Below are 15,821 nucleotides of genomic sequence, written 5' to 3' on the forward strand. Positions count from 1 at the left end.
GAAAGTGCTCTAAAGCATATAACTACATGTATATTTAAATGTATAAGATAGATAACCATATTACTGAGTTTTGTTGGATCATTGAATAGAACTGTTTGCAGTCTCACTGTTTGAATGTCTACTTTATATGCTTTAATTTTGTAATTTGAACAACTATTTCTAAAATGACAGTATGTAATCTACTAACTAGTGATTTCCTACTGTTTATTTTTTCTGAAATTCTGTATAACTTGTACCCTTTTTCTATTTTTTTTCTTTTTCTCCTTAAATAAAATTAAAAAAAAGAGAAAAGAAAACCTGTCACCCCAAAAACCACAGGCCTGCCTACGTGGGAGCCGGTGACGCAGATGAGAGCGCACCAAAGTGGCTTCTGGGAGCTGCTCAGCCCAGGTGAAGACCATCACCTCACCTTTCTCACTCACCCTGGGGCAGCGCTGAAGCAACACAGCCCGCTGCGTGTCATGGGAGGAGGACCCAAAGACTGCACTCCCAAGCTCTGGCTTCGATATAGAATCTGTCCATTCGAAAGGTACAAAGACTCCGCCGCCACCATTCACATTCCCACCCCCCACCCCACCCCACCCCCAAGTGGCTCTACGTACAAAGAAGCTCTCCACTTGGAATTGGTATGTGTAGGGCTTTAGGGAGATGCGCAGCCGCTCTTCAGAAGCAGGGGAGAAGCCCACAGAGAACTGGCAGTGCAGGGCAGGGGGAGGCTCCTGCGTCCACTTCAACTCCCACACGAAAAACACGGACTGCTTGCTGTGGATGTGCTGCAGAGAGAAGCACTGTCACCACCACAGGCCAGGAGCCCAGCACTGGAGAATCAGCATGGGTGGGTCACAGCTAACATGGCGAGACGACTTAGCCTAATAGCACAGCTGCAGAGTCCATGCTGAGGAGGGCGGCAGGCCTGCCCATGCAGACAAGACATCAGTGCTGTGTGTCACTGAGCCAGCGCAGGCCTGCTCAGTGCACATGAGCTCTCCTGGGGCGACAGTGAGACTCCTCTCTATACCCCAGCTCAACCTGCAAGCATACAACCTCACTGTCGGCAAACTCCACAGCCACATTCTGCCACACCTGACCCCAGAAGGCACTTACCTGCGGGGATGGCACATTCAGTGGTGTCAATTGCAGGTTAGCAGTGTCCCTGGTATCTACAAGATTGCTCTCTGCCAGCTGGAAGTCAAGCTCTGACAAGTTCTGGACACAAACTTGAATGTATTTCCTAAACCAGAAAAGCAAAGTGTGATTTTGATACATAAGAATCTTATTAACCATATTTGACTTTAAGAAGTCCTTCGCAAGGGGCTGGGGATTTAGCTCAGCGGCATAAGTGCCTGTCTTGCAAGCAGGCAGTCGTGGTTTCGATCCCTGGTACTGATAAAAATGAAAAAGACAAAAAAAAAGAAGCCCTTCGCTGATGAGAGGACCACGAAAGTGACAAAGCAAAGTCATTTCTACTTTTGATTTCAAGTGTAAACATGTCCAAGAACCCCATGCCTTTTTAAAATAAGCTTTTCCTGTGGGGAAGCGGAATGTGGCACTGTCCAGGCATGATGTGTGGGCCTCCCCAGTCAGGCAGCGGGTCAGTGTCCACTGGGAAAGGACAATGGCCACTCATTCTCACTACAAGTCAGGGCTGGTCACTAAGAAACCACGCCACTTCTGATATCTGCAGAGCTGTGAAATGAGTCTTCAAGGAAAGTCATGGCAGGTTCTCTGAGAAATGACAGATTTTCCGTCACTAATTACCACAGTTCCCCTGCTATGAGTTACAGCATTGCTGATATCGTGCCCTGCTCTGCTGTGGTTTTAATGTTTCTTCTTCCAGCTTTCCTGGATCTCACTGATGAAGTGGGGAAGGTGACAGTGGAGACCAGGCTAGGCCCGGGCAGGGCTGAATGTCACACACTGCTGTCAATGGCAAAGTGCGGTGGACCGAGTGGGCTCCCTCGTGTGCATGAAGAGGTCAGCCACACACGAGAGCCAGGACCTTGCCACAGAGGAAGTACAGACTCAGGCAACACACAACCAGAGCAGGGCTCTCAACTGGGCAATGCAACCCATCCTGGGGGGCTGGGGACAGATTGGCGACATCCCTGGTATCACACTGGAGGGTAGGCTTATTCCTGTGGGGAGGGGATGTCCTGTGGTGCTGGCACTGCTGACACAGAACTAAGCACGGACTGGGTGTTACAGGACACAGGGAACCCTGTGAATTTTACCAGGGTCAGTGGCGTGGCTGTTATGTAAGAAACCACCCTAATTATCACAAAGGCCAGTAGCATAGCAGGAAAAAAGCAGGTTCTGATACCTGGTTCCAGCAGACAGCAGCGAGTGCGTGGTCCTGAAGGGCACATTGAACGTCAGCGCAATGACAGTGGAGTAGATTGACCATGGGCAATCGATGGACACCTGTGGGGAACAGAAAGCAGGACTCGTGCTCAGCCCACCGATTGCAGTACAATGAAGTCTGAACTTCCTATTATGGCTCCTCTATCCACTGTTCATAAACCAGACTTCTATCAAGCATGCACTAACAAGTGAGAAACGTGAAGCTAGATACACAGACAAAGAACACAGAGAATGGACAAGGGGCCTCGTGTCACCATTTCTTGCTAAACAGGTGGACAGGCGGAACCTGCTGTCATGGTTTCTCAGCCCCTCACCCTCCCTACCTTGTGGTCGGTGGTGACCATGCAGGGGGCCCCCCTCTGTCTGTCCTTCTGCTTCCTGGGCGGCTCCGGAGTCCCCAGTGTGGCACTCTCCCCACTACACACTGGAGCTGATGGCAGGGACAGGACCTCCAGCTCAAACTCAATCACGTGGTACGCAGGCGTGGCAGGCAGCCCGATGCTTGTAACCTTGTCAGAAGACTGGATCCGGAACACCGCAGTGTGGGACTCTTCTACGGAGACAGAAACTGCAAATCAGACATATCGCCTCCCCTTCTCGGTGGCAGGTGGCTGCTGTCCTGCACCTGTGGGGGGACCAGGTAGAGGTGAGAGGCGGGACCAGCCAGGAGCCACTCTGGGGGCTGAGACCTCAGGGCTCCACCACCCACAGTAAGACCAGGGAGCATGCATGGCTAGGGACCCAGAGGCTGCAGTCTCAAGAGGCTTCTGATGGCACCCGACTATGGTGACCTGCTCCTGCTTCTCAGAGAGGACAGGTTGGGTGGGCAAGGCTGCAGTACAGGCTGGCTGTACCACATGTCCCCAGCAAGCTCAGTACCACCCCGTGCCTGGCGCAGTCAGTCTGGTTCCCTCACAACCAACACCCAGCCCAGGGTCAGGTTAGTCCAGCTACACGCATGGACTTCAGATGCTGCCTCCAGACATAGACGTAGGAAATGCCAGACAGGCTGACGTGGTAGCAGGGGTGCCGAGGCTCTGTCACAGCCTCCCAGTACATGGCTGTGCTCTGAGCCTGCCTGTGCCTCACCTGCCTGCACAGTACCTCTCGAGTTAGAGTAGATCACTGCTCTGTTCTCCCCCTGACACAGGACCAACATAGCCTCCACGTTGCTGAGCTGCAGGCTGTCCCCATTCTTCACCGTGTAGTGGCCAGTGGTGACAGTGAACTTGACCTTCTGAGGAATACCAGCCAAAAGGCTATCTAAAGGAACAAGACAGCAGTCAGGGCCTGTGATGAGGGCAAGAAGGGACCCCGTCTTCTCTTCAGGATATCTGCTCCCCTGGACACGCCAGGACCTGCCTCAGTCTCCAGCCCCTTGCCCTAACTGCTCATGTGGGTGTGCAGCTGTGAGAAGTGCCTTCTCTGGGGCAGAAACACAATCACAGTGATAGCCCCGCTCACCCAGCCACCGCATCAGAGGAAACAAGGGCAGCAGGTGATGGCCCCACTCACCCAGCTGGAAATAAGTGCAGCAGGTGCTGAGGTCTCCGTGAACCCTGGCCCGGGGAGGGAGAGGTAGCAATGGGAAGGGAGTGGAAATGAGACAGACAGGCCAAGGCCGGGAAGCATTACAGCCCTGCAGCAGTGGAGCACAGCCCTGCCGCAGAGCATCCTGCGTGCTGGGTCACCTCAGAGGTGGCCTGCTCTGCCTGCACTGTCATCCTGGCACAAGCTGATGCAGAAAGAATGGGAGAATGGGGAGACTCGTGGGAAAAACGCCCAGTAAACACGCTGCTCCCAGCCTCCATGGCGGGGACTCCCACTCACTAGTGCTTAGTTGAGTACTGAGTGGGCTTCAACAGACCGACGCCAGCTCCTTATGTGGAACTGATCAAAGCAGAAGCAGCTCTGGACTTGCAAGTGTGATACGGTAATGCCAGGCTCACCTGGCGCCCACAGCAGGGAAGCCAGCCCTGACCGGAAGCCTCTGCCCAGCGCCTGTGCAGGCCTCTGCTGACTCTGACACCCCTGCTGCCGTCTCAGATGCACCAGTTATTCAGCTCCAGTCAGCACCACAGAAGAGCCACAGGCAGCTCCATCCTGCTGGACAGGGAGCCTCAGAGGCCGTTGGACAGTGACGTCTGCATCCTATCCCCTTCCCTGCACTGGCGGCAATGGCTTCCTGCGTGGCCGTGGGCACCACTCACCAGCCAGTGGCTCCACATGTAGCTGGGGCTCCTGAGAATACACGTCATACTGCACGATGGGGTAGATATGCGGAAGCACGAACCACACGGGACCCACCGTGGCACACAGCTGCCGCAGCGTGTACGTTCCCGGCTCCTTGGCCTAGGTCAAAAGCAGCTACTTAGGAAGACTGCAACCACTCTGCAGCCACGTGCAGGTCACAGCGAGACGCATCTGCTTCCTGCGCAGCCTTCGGCCCTGTGCACCCACGTGTGCCCTGAGAGGCTGGGCCAGAGGCCCCGGGTCTCAGAGTGACCAAAGCTACTGTTCAGCCTCATGCTTCAGAGGAGGCGATCCAGGAAAGGGACTGTGGAGGCATCTGCGGTGAGGGTGCTCAGAAGACTCCAGGGTGCGCAACCTGCTCTGGGGCAGGACTGGCCCAGCAGAGCAGTCTTGCCAGAGCTGAGCATATGCGGCCCACCACATCAGAGGAAAGCGCATCGGGGGGCCAGGGACAACTGACTGGCTGTTCAGACCCAGGCCTTTCGCACTGAGATACCCGCCTCGCCCCACTTTTATTTATTTGTTTAATCTCTTTTTGAGATGGTCTCACTAAGCTATCCAAGCTGGGTCTGAGCCTGTAGTCCTCTCTTCTTTAAAATTTCATGTTAGCGATGAGGATGCAACTGGTACACAGGGGAAGCTGCCACTGAATCTGCAAACAAGCACCTAATAAAGAACTCTAGCTGGAATGATGGACAGTCAAAAATATAAACACGGAAGACTTTGACAATTCTCAGTGTGTTTTCCCTTAAGAAGAAAGACAAAAATACAGATGCCAGACAACGGGCCCCACCAGAGCCTTCACCCCAACCTGAGTTGCCCTCCAAAGCCGACTTACCTGAGTCCTGAATGCCACCCTGTTGGCCCCGGGCTCCAGGGTCACACTGCTACACTTCAGCACGTGGGCCCCATCCTCCAGGGCCACCCCCGAGGGCACCTCCAGGGAAGAGCCGCTCTCCTGCCTCCGCAGCAGCATGTGGACATTTCTGCAGATGATGCCCGCAGTGCTCAAGGAGTTATCAGAAGGGCTGCGCTCAAACACCTCTGACAGCTCCAGCGCGGGCAAGCTGTTCTGGGCAGCGGGCAGCGGGGAGCCCTCGGCCGGGAAGTGGATAATCCCGTTGGGCGTCTTGTGCTTGGTCAGCCACTCAGCAGTCTTCCGGTAGCTGTTCTTCTCAATGCTGAAGTGGACGTTGACGGTGATCTGGTCTACTTGCACGGGGACCGGCATCTGGCTGCACATGGTCATCTCCAGGGACAAGATGCCACCTGCGTGGACCACGGCATTGGGGGGGTCGAAGAGCAGGTCCTGCAGCTGTGCGAAGGAGTGCATGGGCAGCACCACCTTGTGACCTGGGAACACAGACCACGTGTCCTTCCCAGGTCACCACCTGCTGGCACAGTGGTGCCCTGGCCCTGCCTCTGGGGCCAACAAGGCTTCCTGCCACCATCGCATCCTAAGAGGGACTTTGTCAATAGAAAAACACAAATGAATGCAGACAACTCAGGGAAATTATGAAAATAACAGGTACTAATTGGCATGGCTTACACAAGTCAACTCACTCAAATTCAAAATAAAGCTTGTCAGCAGCACACTTCCTGGAGTTTCTGAGGTCCCCACACTTTCCTGCCTCTTTACAAGTCTCAAAGACCAATGCCAGGAGCCCCACAGTCCGTGAAGCCAGCTAGTGAGGAAGCACCAAGGAGGCACCAAGCTCTGTGGCCTCTGTGTGTGTGGAGAAGCCACTCGATCCTGGCCTTCTAACCTGCTTCCGACAAGCAGCCTGGAGTGGACAGACAAAGGGCAGACTGCAAACCCAGCTGGTAAGTCCTTCTCAGCCATTCACTGACTAGAGGAGGGGCTGGGGACGCAGCTCAGCGGCAAAGCAAGTGCTTAGCACACACAAAGTCCCAGCTCTATCCCCAGCACTGCAAAAAAAGAAAAACAGAACAGCTGGTCTTGAACTAAAGGAGACCTGCCAAGGGACACCACAAGATCAGAGGAGAACAGTAAACTAGAGTGAGGAACTGTACAACCCTCACAGAGATGGCATGGACACTGCAGGAAACGTAGCTCGGCCACCAGCCACACAAGCTAGCAGCAGGCGTGGTCGTGGTACCATCAGTCCATTCAGGCACAGTACAGAGCCAACAGACAGCACCACTGCCATGTGCTCCTGAGAAACCACCGAGGAAACCTGCCAAAGCCAAGGTATATGCAGAGCCAAAGTCTGGAAAATTCGCTTTCATGTAGCCCAGTCACTGCCACGGACTGGACCACGTCCCTGAGCCCTGACCCCAGCTCCCGAGGTGGTGTATGCAGATGGGCTGGGAGGTGGTGACCTCGGATGAGGCCAACGGGCCTCAGGGTGGGATCAGTGTCCTTACAAGGACACTCTTCTCCCCAGCACAGGGACACAGGAGGCCAGGAGAGGCCTCATTGAAACCTGAGCCTCATATCTGACCCAATGCCACCTCCAAAGCACAGAGGAGACAAAGCCCTGACCTCGAGCCTTGGAAATCCTCCAGGACAGGCTGTGTGGGTCCTGAGACCTGCAGGTCAGGTGTCCCAGAGACATAGGTGTCTGGGGGTTGGTAGAGCAGGGGTGGCAGTGTTCTAAATGGCTGTGGGTACACACAACTCTAAATACACTAAAAGCCACTGGAGGCACACTTCAAATGTAGGATCACGCTAAGTGGGCTGTACCTCAGTAAAGCTGATAGGTTTAAGAAAGAACTGAGAACAGCTGTTCTAAACTAAAGAGAATTGTGATATGACAACCAAATGCAGTATGAAGTCCCTATTGACCACGATTAAAACAAATTTCTAGTAACTTCTTTTTGACGATTAGGAAACTTTTGAGTATGAACCTCTTAGTAGGTGATACTAGAACTCCATGAACTCCTTAGGAGTGGTCAGGAGACCACCTACCCTTATTTTTAGAAACTGTACCTAAAGCTGTTTGGGGGAGTAACATTTCCTTGAAGTGCAGCAAAAAGAAAAAGTCAAAGAGATGCGTGATGGGGCCTGGGCCTTAGCTCAGTGTTGTGAGCACCTGCCTGGCAAGGTCCTGAATTCAGTCTCTGGTACCAAAAATGAGAGAGCGAGCAAGCAAGCAAGAGCTAGCGTGATGCACCCCAAACTTGCCCAAGTGTCACAAGCTGACTCCAGAAAGCCACTATGTGTTGTAATGTTATTTCTACTCCTCTGTAATTTCTGAAAATGTCCATGATTTTTTTAGAGTTTTTGTGGGGTTTTGAGACAGGGTCTCACTATGTAGCCCAGGCTGGCCTTTGTGGCTCAGCCTCTGCAGGGCTCATAATGAAGTGGCAAGTGCAGGACTCACCCGGGCTATCTGCAGATCCCCTGGCAAAGCTGAGTATCTCCTGGCAAAAGTACTCTCGCTCCTCCTCGGTCAGGTGATGATCACTGGCTAGAAGGCTGCTGGTCTGCAGGTAGCTGAACCACAGTTAAGGGGCCTGGAGGAAGAACCTGGCACCAAAGACGCTCCCAGCCTCCAAAGGTGGTGAAAGGGCTTTTTAAGTCATTAGGAAGTCAAACTTGGGTTTACAAAGCATTAATGAGGCATTTTCACACTCCACAGTTACATGTAATACAGGAGCTTCTCCTCCGTATGATCAGCATTATCAAATACTCACTGGTGAACACCGCGTTTTAAAAACAGGAAGTATGTACAGGTATGAATTCTCTATGATGAATGTGATCATTCTCTAAATTGTGCCAATAAACTTAACTTTTTTTAAAAAGGCAATTTCCTACTTGGTGAACCGTGGGCTGTAAAGGATACTTCTCCACCTGCCCGAGGTGCTTCTGGCATTCAGCGAGTTGCTTCCGCGTGTGCGTGACAGGCAGGGCCCAGCCCTCTGCCAGGTAGCTCTTCAGAGCACCCTGAAGGTAGCTCTCTGCCTTCTGTGGGGACCTTTTCCTCCTGGCAACAGCAAGGACAAGAGAAGCTCTCCTCAGGACGGCGGCCTGTGCTCAGCCTCCCATGGCACTGGGACTGGTGGCGCTGCAGGACACCTCAGCTCCAGCCACACCCATGAGAGAAGCAGATGGTCCCTAGGTGATGCAGGGACTCTTCCCAGCAATCCACGTCCCTTCAGATAAATTCTGACTCCACCGACTTAAACTATTTCATTATAGCTTTTAAGATCTCATTTTGAACACATATCTTTTTTAAAAAAATGGAAACAAATATGAAACAGCGAGCACTCTGCAGCCAAGCTCTCCTGTCACTGGGCTAACTCGCTGTTGCTGCTGGTAGCAGGGGTAGAACTCAGGATTTTGCATTTGCTCAGCAGGCACTGTGCCACTGGGCTGTATCCCTGGCCCAATAGCTGATTTTTACCAAACACCGAAATCAAGCTAGATTTTAGATCTTCTTCTCTGGTATCAAACTCCAAGAAAGTCTGTGTACTACCTGGACACACATTATAGCAGTTCCCTCCATCTACTCCTCTTCCTCCTACCCCCACCCACCACCTCCCCGCAGTTCCCTCACCCCACCACCACCAGCCACCCCTTCACACATATGCAGCACACATGGCCATTTCCCACTTAACCCTGAGGGTCACACCCCGCCAACAGCTGTGTCATAGACCAGAGAGACTGCACACACTCATTCAGCTGAACTCGCCCTTGGGAGTAGGTTCTTAAATCCTTCCTCATTATGGGATTATTTTATGTGTGTAAAATGAAATAAACTAATTAATTAAACGTGAAAACTTCAAAGATCAATATTAGTTATTCAACGTAACAACTGAAAACTCTCCATTTGGACTTCAGAAAAAATGAAAAAAAGTCATGACTAGTTCAGATTCTGTATTTTTCAGTCCACAAACTTATGTGTACTTTAACTCCATACATACAACTTCACCCAAGATATGCATTGAATGTTTAAGACTCAACGAAAAGTTCAAGATCAATTACATGTGAAACTCAGCCAGATCTTTTCCAACCAATCTGGCGGACCGGGTCCTCCCAATACTCGTGTACATTTCAATGGTAGCCTGGGACAAATCCTGCGGAAAGCGGGGAAAGGCAGAGTTATGCACTTGGATCTTTAACACTACACCTTATTCACCCGAAAATGAAGCGAAAGACCCCATTAGCACAACAGTCTTCACTTGACTCTGATTCTGTGGTGTTTCTCTGCAGTGTGTCTGTCCACTGGCCAGTGATCTGGGCACACAATATGGAGCATGTTCACAGGAGAAATCCCTGAACTGGGCCCGCACAGATTATGTCACTGCACGGCACCTCCCCATGTGGGTGCTCAGACATCTTCCGCACTGTCTGCCTGACAGGGACCCCACCTCCCAGCTCAGTGCTGCTGAGAATTAACCACTCACGATTGGACTCGCACTGCCGCTGCAAATCACGCTCACCTGAAGCTGCTGACATAGAGCACCACAGCGCCTGCATGAGACCACGTAGTCCCTTTTCTTTTACAAATTAACCTATTCATGTTCCTCTCTCACAATTTCTAGTTCGTGGACTCACAAGTATTCAAACACGTATTCATGTCTAACTGTGGCATGGGTACAGATAAACAGTCCATGAACAACTACCCTATCTTGGTCCACAGTTCCCTGGCATACGCAAGGACCCAATAAGGGCCTGGGAAGGTCTCAAGCACCAGCACGCCCCACATCAAAGGCAGCCCAGCAGCAAAGCCTCCTAGGGCGGAGCTGCACCCTGGGCTGGACAGGCTCACACACTTACTAAGTAGTGCTTCTCAAAAGCTTCCACTGACGACAGCGCCTCCTTGAGTTTCTTGTAAGGACTCTGAGCTGCGTTGGCTTTAACAGAAAGAGAAAAGAGTCCTTACTCGCCGGCGACACACGCGCCACGAGCTGGGGTCACACCACCTTCCAAAGCTGCAGGCGAAAACTGCGCTGGTTTTTAATGCAGTAGTAGGGACTGAACCCCAGGCTTTTGTACTGAGCTGCATCCCCAGTCCTTCTCAAAAACAATTTTCTTTTCATATCTTGAGACAGAGTCTCGCTAAGTTACTCAGGTGGGGTCAAGCTTGGGGCTTCTTGCCTCAGTCTCCTTGGTTACTGGGTCACAGGCATGCCCTTACACCCAGCTCCAATCGCAAACGTGTGGGAACTTCAAACACAGCCACCCCAGCAGAAACGGTGTCAGTAATGTGTCTGTGAAGTAGTCTACACCCTTCATGAACCACCTCTGCTCAGACCACTGTGGCCAGACTATTCAGAAACCCATTATTACACACACTGCAACAGACCGTGTTACTCCCACACCTTCCTGCAACACTCAGTCCAGGCAGTGCTATGAGGACGAGTCCCCCGAAGTCTCCTGGGCAGGAGGCCTTCCCCGCCCAGCTCCCAGTGGGCTGCAGCAGCAGCTGTACCTGTTTCAGGTCGTTCCGCTCCCAGGCCCGCCAGAAGGTCAACCGTCCTGTTCAGGTCTTCGGAGTCAGGGCCTTTCTCTGATACAAGTCCACACAGGTAGCCCAAAGACTTCAGCTATGGAGATAAACCCAAATCTTCTGTATACGTATAAACATATACACAAGTATACATACACATAGAGAAATATACACAAACACACATAAATAGGTAACATAACTTTACTGCTTATCTCTTTTAGTTCACTGAGGGGCAATCCCTTCCCTTGGTGCTTAGATTGGTTGATTAATTTTGCATGCCTACATCTTGTAACCTGAGCAACTACTTTGGTGACAACAATACACAATATATTAACTGTTCATTTCGTATTATCCTGTTTTGAAATTGAGTTTACCCTACCCTAAGAGTTGGCAGAGAATTCATAAGTTTAAATACAAAACTTCAAATCCAGTCCTACAGCCTCTACGGCACAGGCCCACAAGCACAGCTGGTCCTGCTGGCCCACCCGGCCTGGCACAGAGCCGCTTGTACCTTGAACGGTACACAGCGGCAGCCGTGGCCTCCAGGGCTGTGTCCAGACATGCTGCAAGGTCACAGGCGCCAGGCCACCTATCATGCAGGCACCCGAGAGGACCATGCAAGCACTGGGCAAGGGAGCGGTACCTTCTCTGTGGCATAGCTCCACAGCCCCACCATGTGCGCGATGTTGGAGTCTATCTGTGCCCGGTCACAGCAACCTTCTATCCTCTGCAGCACCTCCAGGCAGCTCAGAAACACCCAGCAGTCCAGTGCACCCGGCGGGACGGAGACCTGTACGGCACAAGTACAGGCAGTGAGGACAGAATGCTCGGCCCTGACAGGGCCCAGGCTGCATGGCTGCCAGGAGGAGCAGCCATCACCTAGCTCACAAGGAAAGAAGCCAGGGCCTATATCCAAAGGTGTCTTTGACACTCAGAATTTGATGAGAAAAGGACTCAGCAGAGACAGCTTATGGTCGCATAATCTGACCCTGATTAAGACAAAGCAGCCTCCGTAAAGGCTCCAGCTCCCACTGGGCCACACACAGGCGCTGCTCACATCTCCACGTGTACAGAACATGCACTGCGGCAGACTGTGTCCCGCTGCGGGAAGGAAGGCAAGTAGCCGTTCCGCAGCAGTGAGGAACAACGGTGGTCTGGATCTGGCCAGGGTGACCGCTGGTCCAAAGAGACTCCTGCTGCCCAGGCATGCACTACGGTACTCATCAGCAAAGGCAACACAGCAGCTGGGATTTGCCTGGGGATTCATCAAGGGGCGTGGACAGGGAGACAGGAACCACTTGGCCATGCACCAAGTGTCCCAGCTGCTGATGGACACAGAGCATGAACATGCTTTCTAGCTCTGCGGATATCCCAGATTTCCTTCCCTCATCTTTGTGAGACAAGGTCTCACTATGTAGTTCAGGCTGGCCTTAAGCTCACTTGTAGCCCAGGCTGGCCACAAACTTGCTATGGTCCTCCTGCCTCAGCCTCCTGAGTGCAGGGAATACAGGCGTGCGCCACCACGCCCCACTCTGCTTTTCATTTAAAAAACAAAAAAGTCACAAAGCTCTCTACTGACCTGAGTGCTCTAACTGTATCTGTTCACTTCTACCACTTTTGAAGCAGGAACACATCTTACCACCAACAGCGACCTACTCCTACAGTAAGTGGCAGTGCCAACTTTCTCTAGGTGGCACTGATTGCATGCTGCACCCAAAGCTGGCATCTTGGTTCTGGTGAACTATGCTACTTGATACAAGCCAAGGTGGGAACAGGAATGGGGCTCCGCATTGGTGGACAAGTGAAGGCCCCTTGTGCTCACAGTGGACTCCCAGGAGGCCTTCCTCAAGACACCCTCAGCACCAACAGAAGTAAAGGGCCAAAGTCCACTGGAGAGAACTCGAGTGTCCTCAATGTTCCTGTGGGAGCAAAACCGCCCAACTTTTGAAAGACATGATAAAAAATGTCTGCTGAAAAACTATCAGAAGAAAAATGCAGACAGCATGGCCCTCTGGCCAGCAGTGCCCTTGTCCATCAAACTAGCACAGGTAGGGGCTCTTCAGAGACACCTTGACCGCGATCCTATGAGGTCTTGGTGAACGTGCCACTCCTCTCCGTGCTACTCTTCTGCGTGCCACCCCTCTGCATGCCACTCCTCTCCGTGACCTTCCTCTGCATGCCTCTCCTCTGTGTGCCACTCCTCTGCATGCCATTCTTCTCCATGCCACTCCTCTCTGTGTCACTCCTCTGCATGCCACACCTCTGCGTGCCACTCTTCTCTGTGCCACTCTTCTCTGTGCCACTCTTCTCCATGCCACTCCTCTCCATGTCACTCCTCTGCGTGCCACTCCTCTCCATGACATTTCTCTGCGTGCCACCCCTCTCCGTGCAGGCGGGGACTAAAGGACCTTCTGGGACAACAGAAGGCTCACACAGAGCTGGACTCTACACAGTACCCTGTGCTAACAGTCACCTGACTCAGACAAATCCAGGAGGGCAAGAGAGTGGCAGAGTACAGGCCAGCACCAAGGGATTCTGGGGTGCAGGCAGGACCCACAAAGCACCCAGCAGCACCCCATCAGAGCCTGCACAGCAGAGTCGCACTCCAAACCCACAGTCCTCCTGGGCCAACCTGGATCCTTCCAAGGAGCAAGTAGCATTTGGGAAGTGGAGCGACACATCACAGTGGCCCTTCTGGGGTCGAGACTGCCAAATCAGCAGCAGCCACTGGCCGCTGTGACTCCAGCCCCAAGTGACACACAAGGAACAGCCTGGGCTTCATTTATGAACTGAAAACCAGAGCTCAGGAAGCCCTGCTCTGGGAACGCAGGCTCCACACCCACATGAACTGGCATGGCCCTGCCTCCCTATAGCTCTCCCAGGGACTGTCTTCAGAGAGCCCTACAGCTTCTGTCACCCCTCGGATGCCACTGTTCTCTGACAAAAGGATACACACACGAGTTGGCACCAGAAGTGTCGATGGCACCATGGGGCATTCACCTCTCATCACTTAGGTTATGATGAACTGTGTGGTGGCCTGGCCCCCAACAGACCCCAAGAGAACCCACCAGGGCTTGGAGGACCCTGCCACTTCTCCCCAGTTCCAGGGCCTCACAGGGGTGGGCTGCAGGGCAGTGGGTCACCTAAGGCTTCAGACATTTTAATGAAACGAATTTACTGAAAACAGAGTTACACCTTTGCACTGCTCTGAAAAGTAAGTTATATGAGGGATTTAAGGGGCATAAATTCTAACTTCAGCATTTGATAAATTCCTACATGTGTAAACACTGCCCAAGGCATTAGTGCTTGCCTTTCCTTGAAGGCGCTCTTGTACTTTCCAGAGAGATAAGCGACTGACCAGCTCCTTTTCTGGCCTGCCTGACTCTGAGCATCACACTCGTGGCTCCGGTCCTGGCTCGGCAGCATCCACAAGCCCCTTCTGTGAACAGCTGTTCCCCAGCCCTGTCCAAATGCTAACCCACTCTCAGTGTGTCTGTCTGCACGGCTGCTCCAGCTCTGGGAAGCCTTCAGAGATCCAAAAGCATGCCCACCCCCCCAGAGCCGCAGCAGCCTCACGCTAACCCCTCACCCAGACACACAGCCAGGAAGGAGCTGTCCCTGGAAGATTCACTGCCTCCTAAAACAGCAAGGCCAGCGCTAAGGGCCTGAACACAGAGGGGCACACAACACATGTGGCCGCCCCAAGGGCTTCCGCTCTGCACAGGACCAGTCTCTGCCCTGGGGGAAGGCAGCACCCAGGACCCACATACTCCCCTAAAAGCTCGTGTCGCCTAGCTGGGATCTCAGCTCTGTCACTGCACTCGGGGACAGGTGGAGGTCTCACTGCTGCTCAGAATTCCCACTGCCCTAACAAGACAGGGTGCCATTGGCCATCTGTATTCCCACCGCTTGCAAATAGCAGACTGTCCAAGCAATGTCCTGATATATACTCTGCAGCTTTTGTTCAAGTCTTTGTCTCCTGCTTCCCATGGTATCAGCAACGCCAGGAGTCATTTGCCATTTTAAAGGATAAAATTAAGTGGAAATTTTCACCCTTTTCTGGGCCTACACCCCACACCCCAGTCCCCAGGGCCCCAGTCATCACCACGCCTCCACAATGCACTGCGGACAACTCGCTGCAGAGCAGACTGCCTAACTCACGCCTGCGTCTGTGTGCGCTCTCGGTGTCTGGCTTCTTCCGAGGCACACGCCTCGCACCCCACCATCTGTTCCCTTCTGGTAATGATGCAGGTAATAGCGTCCCTTGCATGTGCTGGACACAGGGGCTTTCCCCACACCGAGTAACAAGGCGTGTGCCCACTCACACTCCTGCACCTGTGCTGTGTAGTGTGAACACACGTCTGTGTGCACCGGAACAGGACCGCACTGCAGGAGTTCAGGCACGTTCTGCCTCAGCAGAGGCGGCCAGGTACAAAATTTTCTGACACAGGGCTACAGCTGTGGTCAGCAGGTAAGCTCTGGTCTCCCCTCACTAACACCTGCCCAGCCTGCTCACTGCAGCCATCTAGTGGCAAGCACTGGCATTTGGAGGAGGTTCTGGCTTGGGTTTCTCTGTGGCTGAGTAGATGGAACACCTACCCATGCACCAACTGGAGACCTAGACAGCCCACTGGCCTATCTGTTCACCTGTCTGTGTGCACACAGGAGCTCTTCTTACATCCAAGATAAGGGTGTACTACTGGCTACACGCACTGCCTATCCCTTCCCACTCTGTGGCCTGCCTTCACGGACGTTTGTGGGTACAGATACAGGACAGCTGTACCCTAG

At 52.8% G+C, this 15,821-nt stretch overlaps 1 protein-coding gene across 8 annotated transcripts in view; it reads right to left on the reverse strand.

Moving 5' to 3' along the window:
* Positions 1 to 15,821, reverse strand: part of Trappc10 (trafficking protein particle complex subunit 10) — a 76,152-nt gene that overhangs the window by 10,536 nt on the left and 49,795 nt on the right. For 5 of the 8 annotated variants that reach the window (XM_063224596.1, XM_063224594.1, XM_063224597.1 and 2 more), the window contains 13 exons: positions 11,677 to 11,823; positions 11,016 to 11,130; positions 10,361 to 10,437; positions 9,566 to 9,657; positions 8,424 to 8,564; positions 7,962 to 8,074; positions 5,453 to 5,967; positions 4,572 to 4,713; positions 3,451 to 3,624; positions 2,685 to 2,914; positions 2,321 to 2,421; positions 1,105 to 1,231; positions 603 to 773 (listed from right to left, as the gene is read on the reverse strand). In XM_063224596.1, coding sequence (XP_063080666.1) covers positions 603 to 773; positions 1,105 to 1,231; positions 2,321 to 2,421; positions 2,685 to 2,914; positions 3,451 to 3,624; positions 4,572 to 4,713; positions 5,453 to 5,967; positions 7,962 to 8,074; positions 8,424 to 8,564; positions 9,566 to 9,657; positions 10,361 to 10,437; positions 11,016 to 11,130; positions 11,677 to 11,823 — 2,145 coding nt within the window. The remainder of the gene's footprint in view (positions 1 to 602; positions 774 to 1,104; positions 1,232 to 2,320; positions 2,422 to 2,684; positions 2,915 to 3,450; positions 3,625 to 4,571; positions 4,714 to 5,452; positions 5,968 to 7,961; positions 8,075 to 8,423; positions 8,565 to 9,565; positions 9,658 to 10,360; positions 10,438 to 11,015; positions 11,131 to 11,676; positions 11,824 to 15,821) is intronic. The other 3 variants (XM_063224600.1, XM_063224595.1, XM_063224599.1) reach the window with 1 other exon arrangement.

Source organism: Cavia porcellus, unplaced genomic scaffold, assembly GCF_034190915.1.
Source record: "Cavia porcellus strain 051 isolate PalLab524CR breed Dunkin Hartley unplaced genomic scaffold, mCavPor4.1 scaffold_15, whole genome shotgun sequence".
Taxonomy (NCBI): Eukaryota; Metazoa; Chordata; class Mammalia; order Rodentia; family Caviidae; genus Cavia; species Cavia porcellus.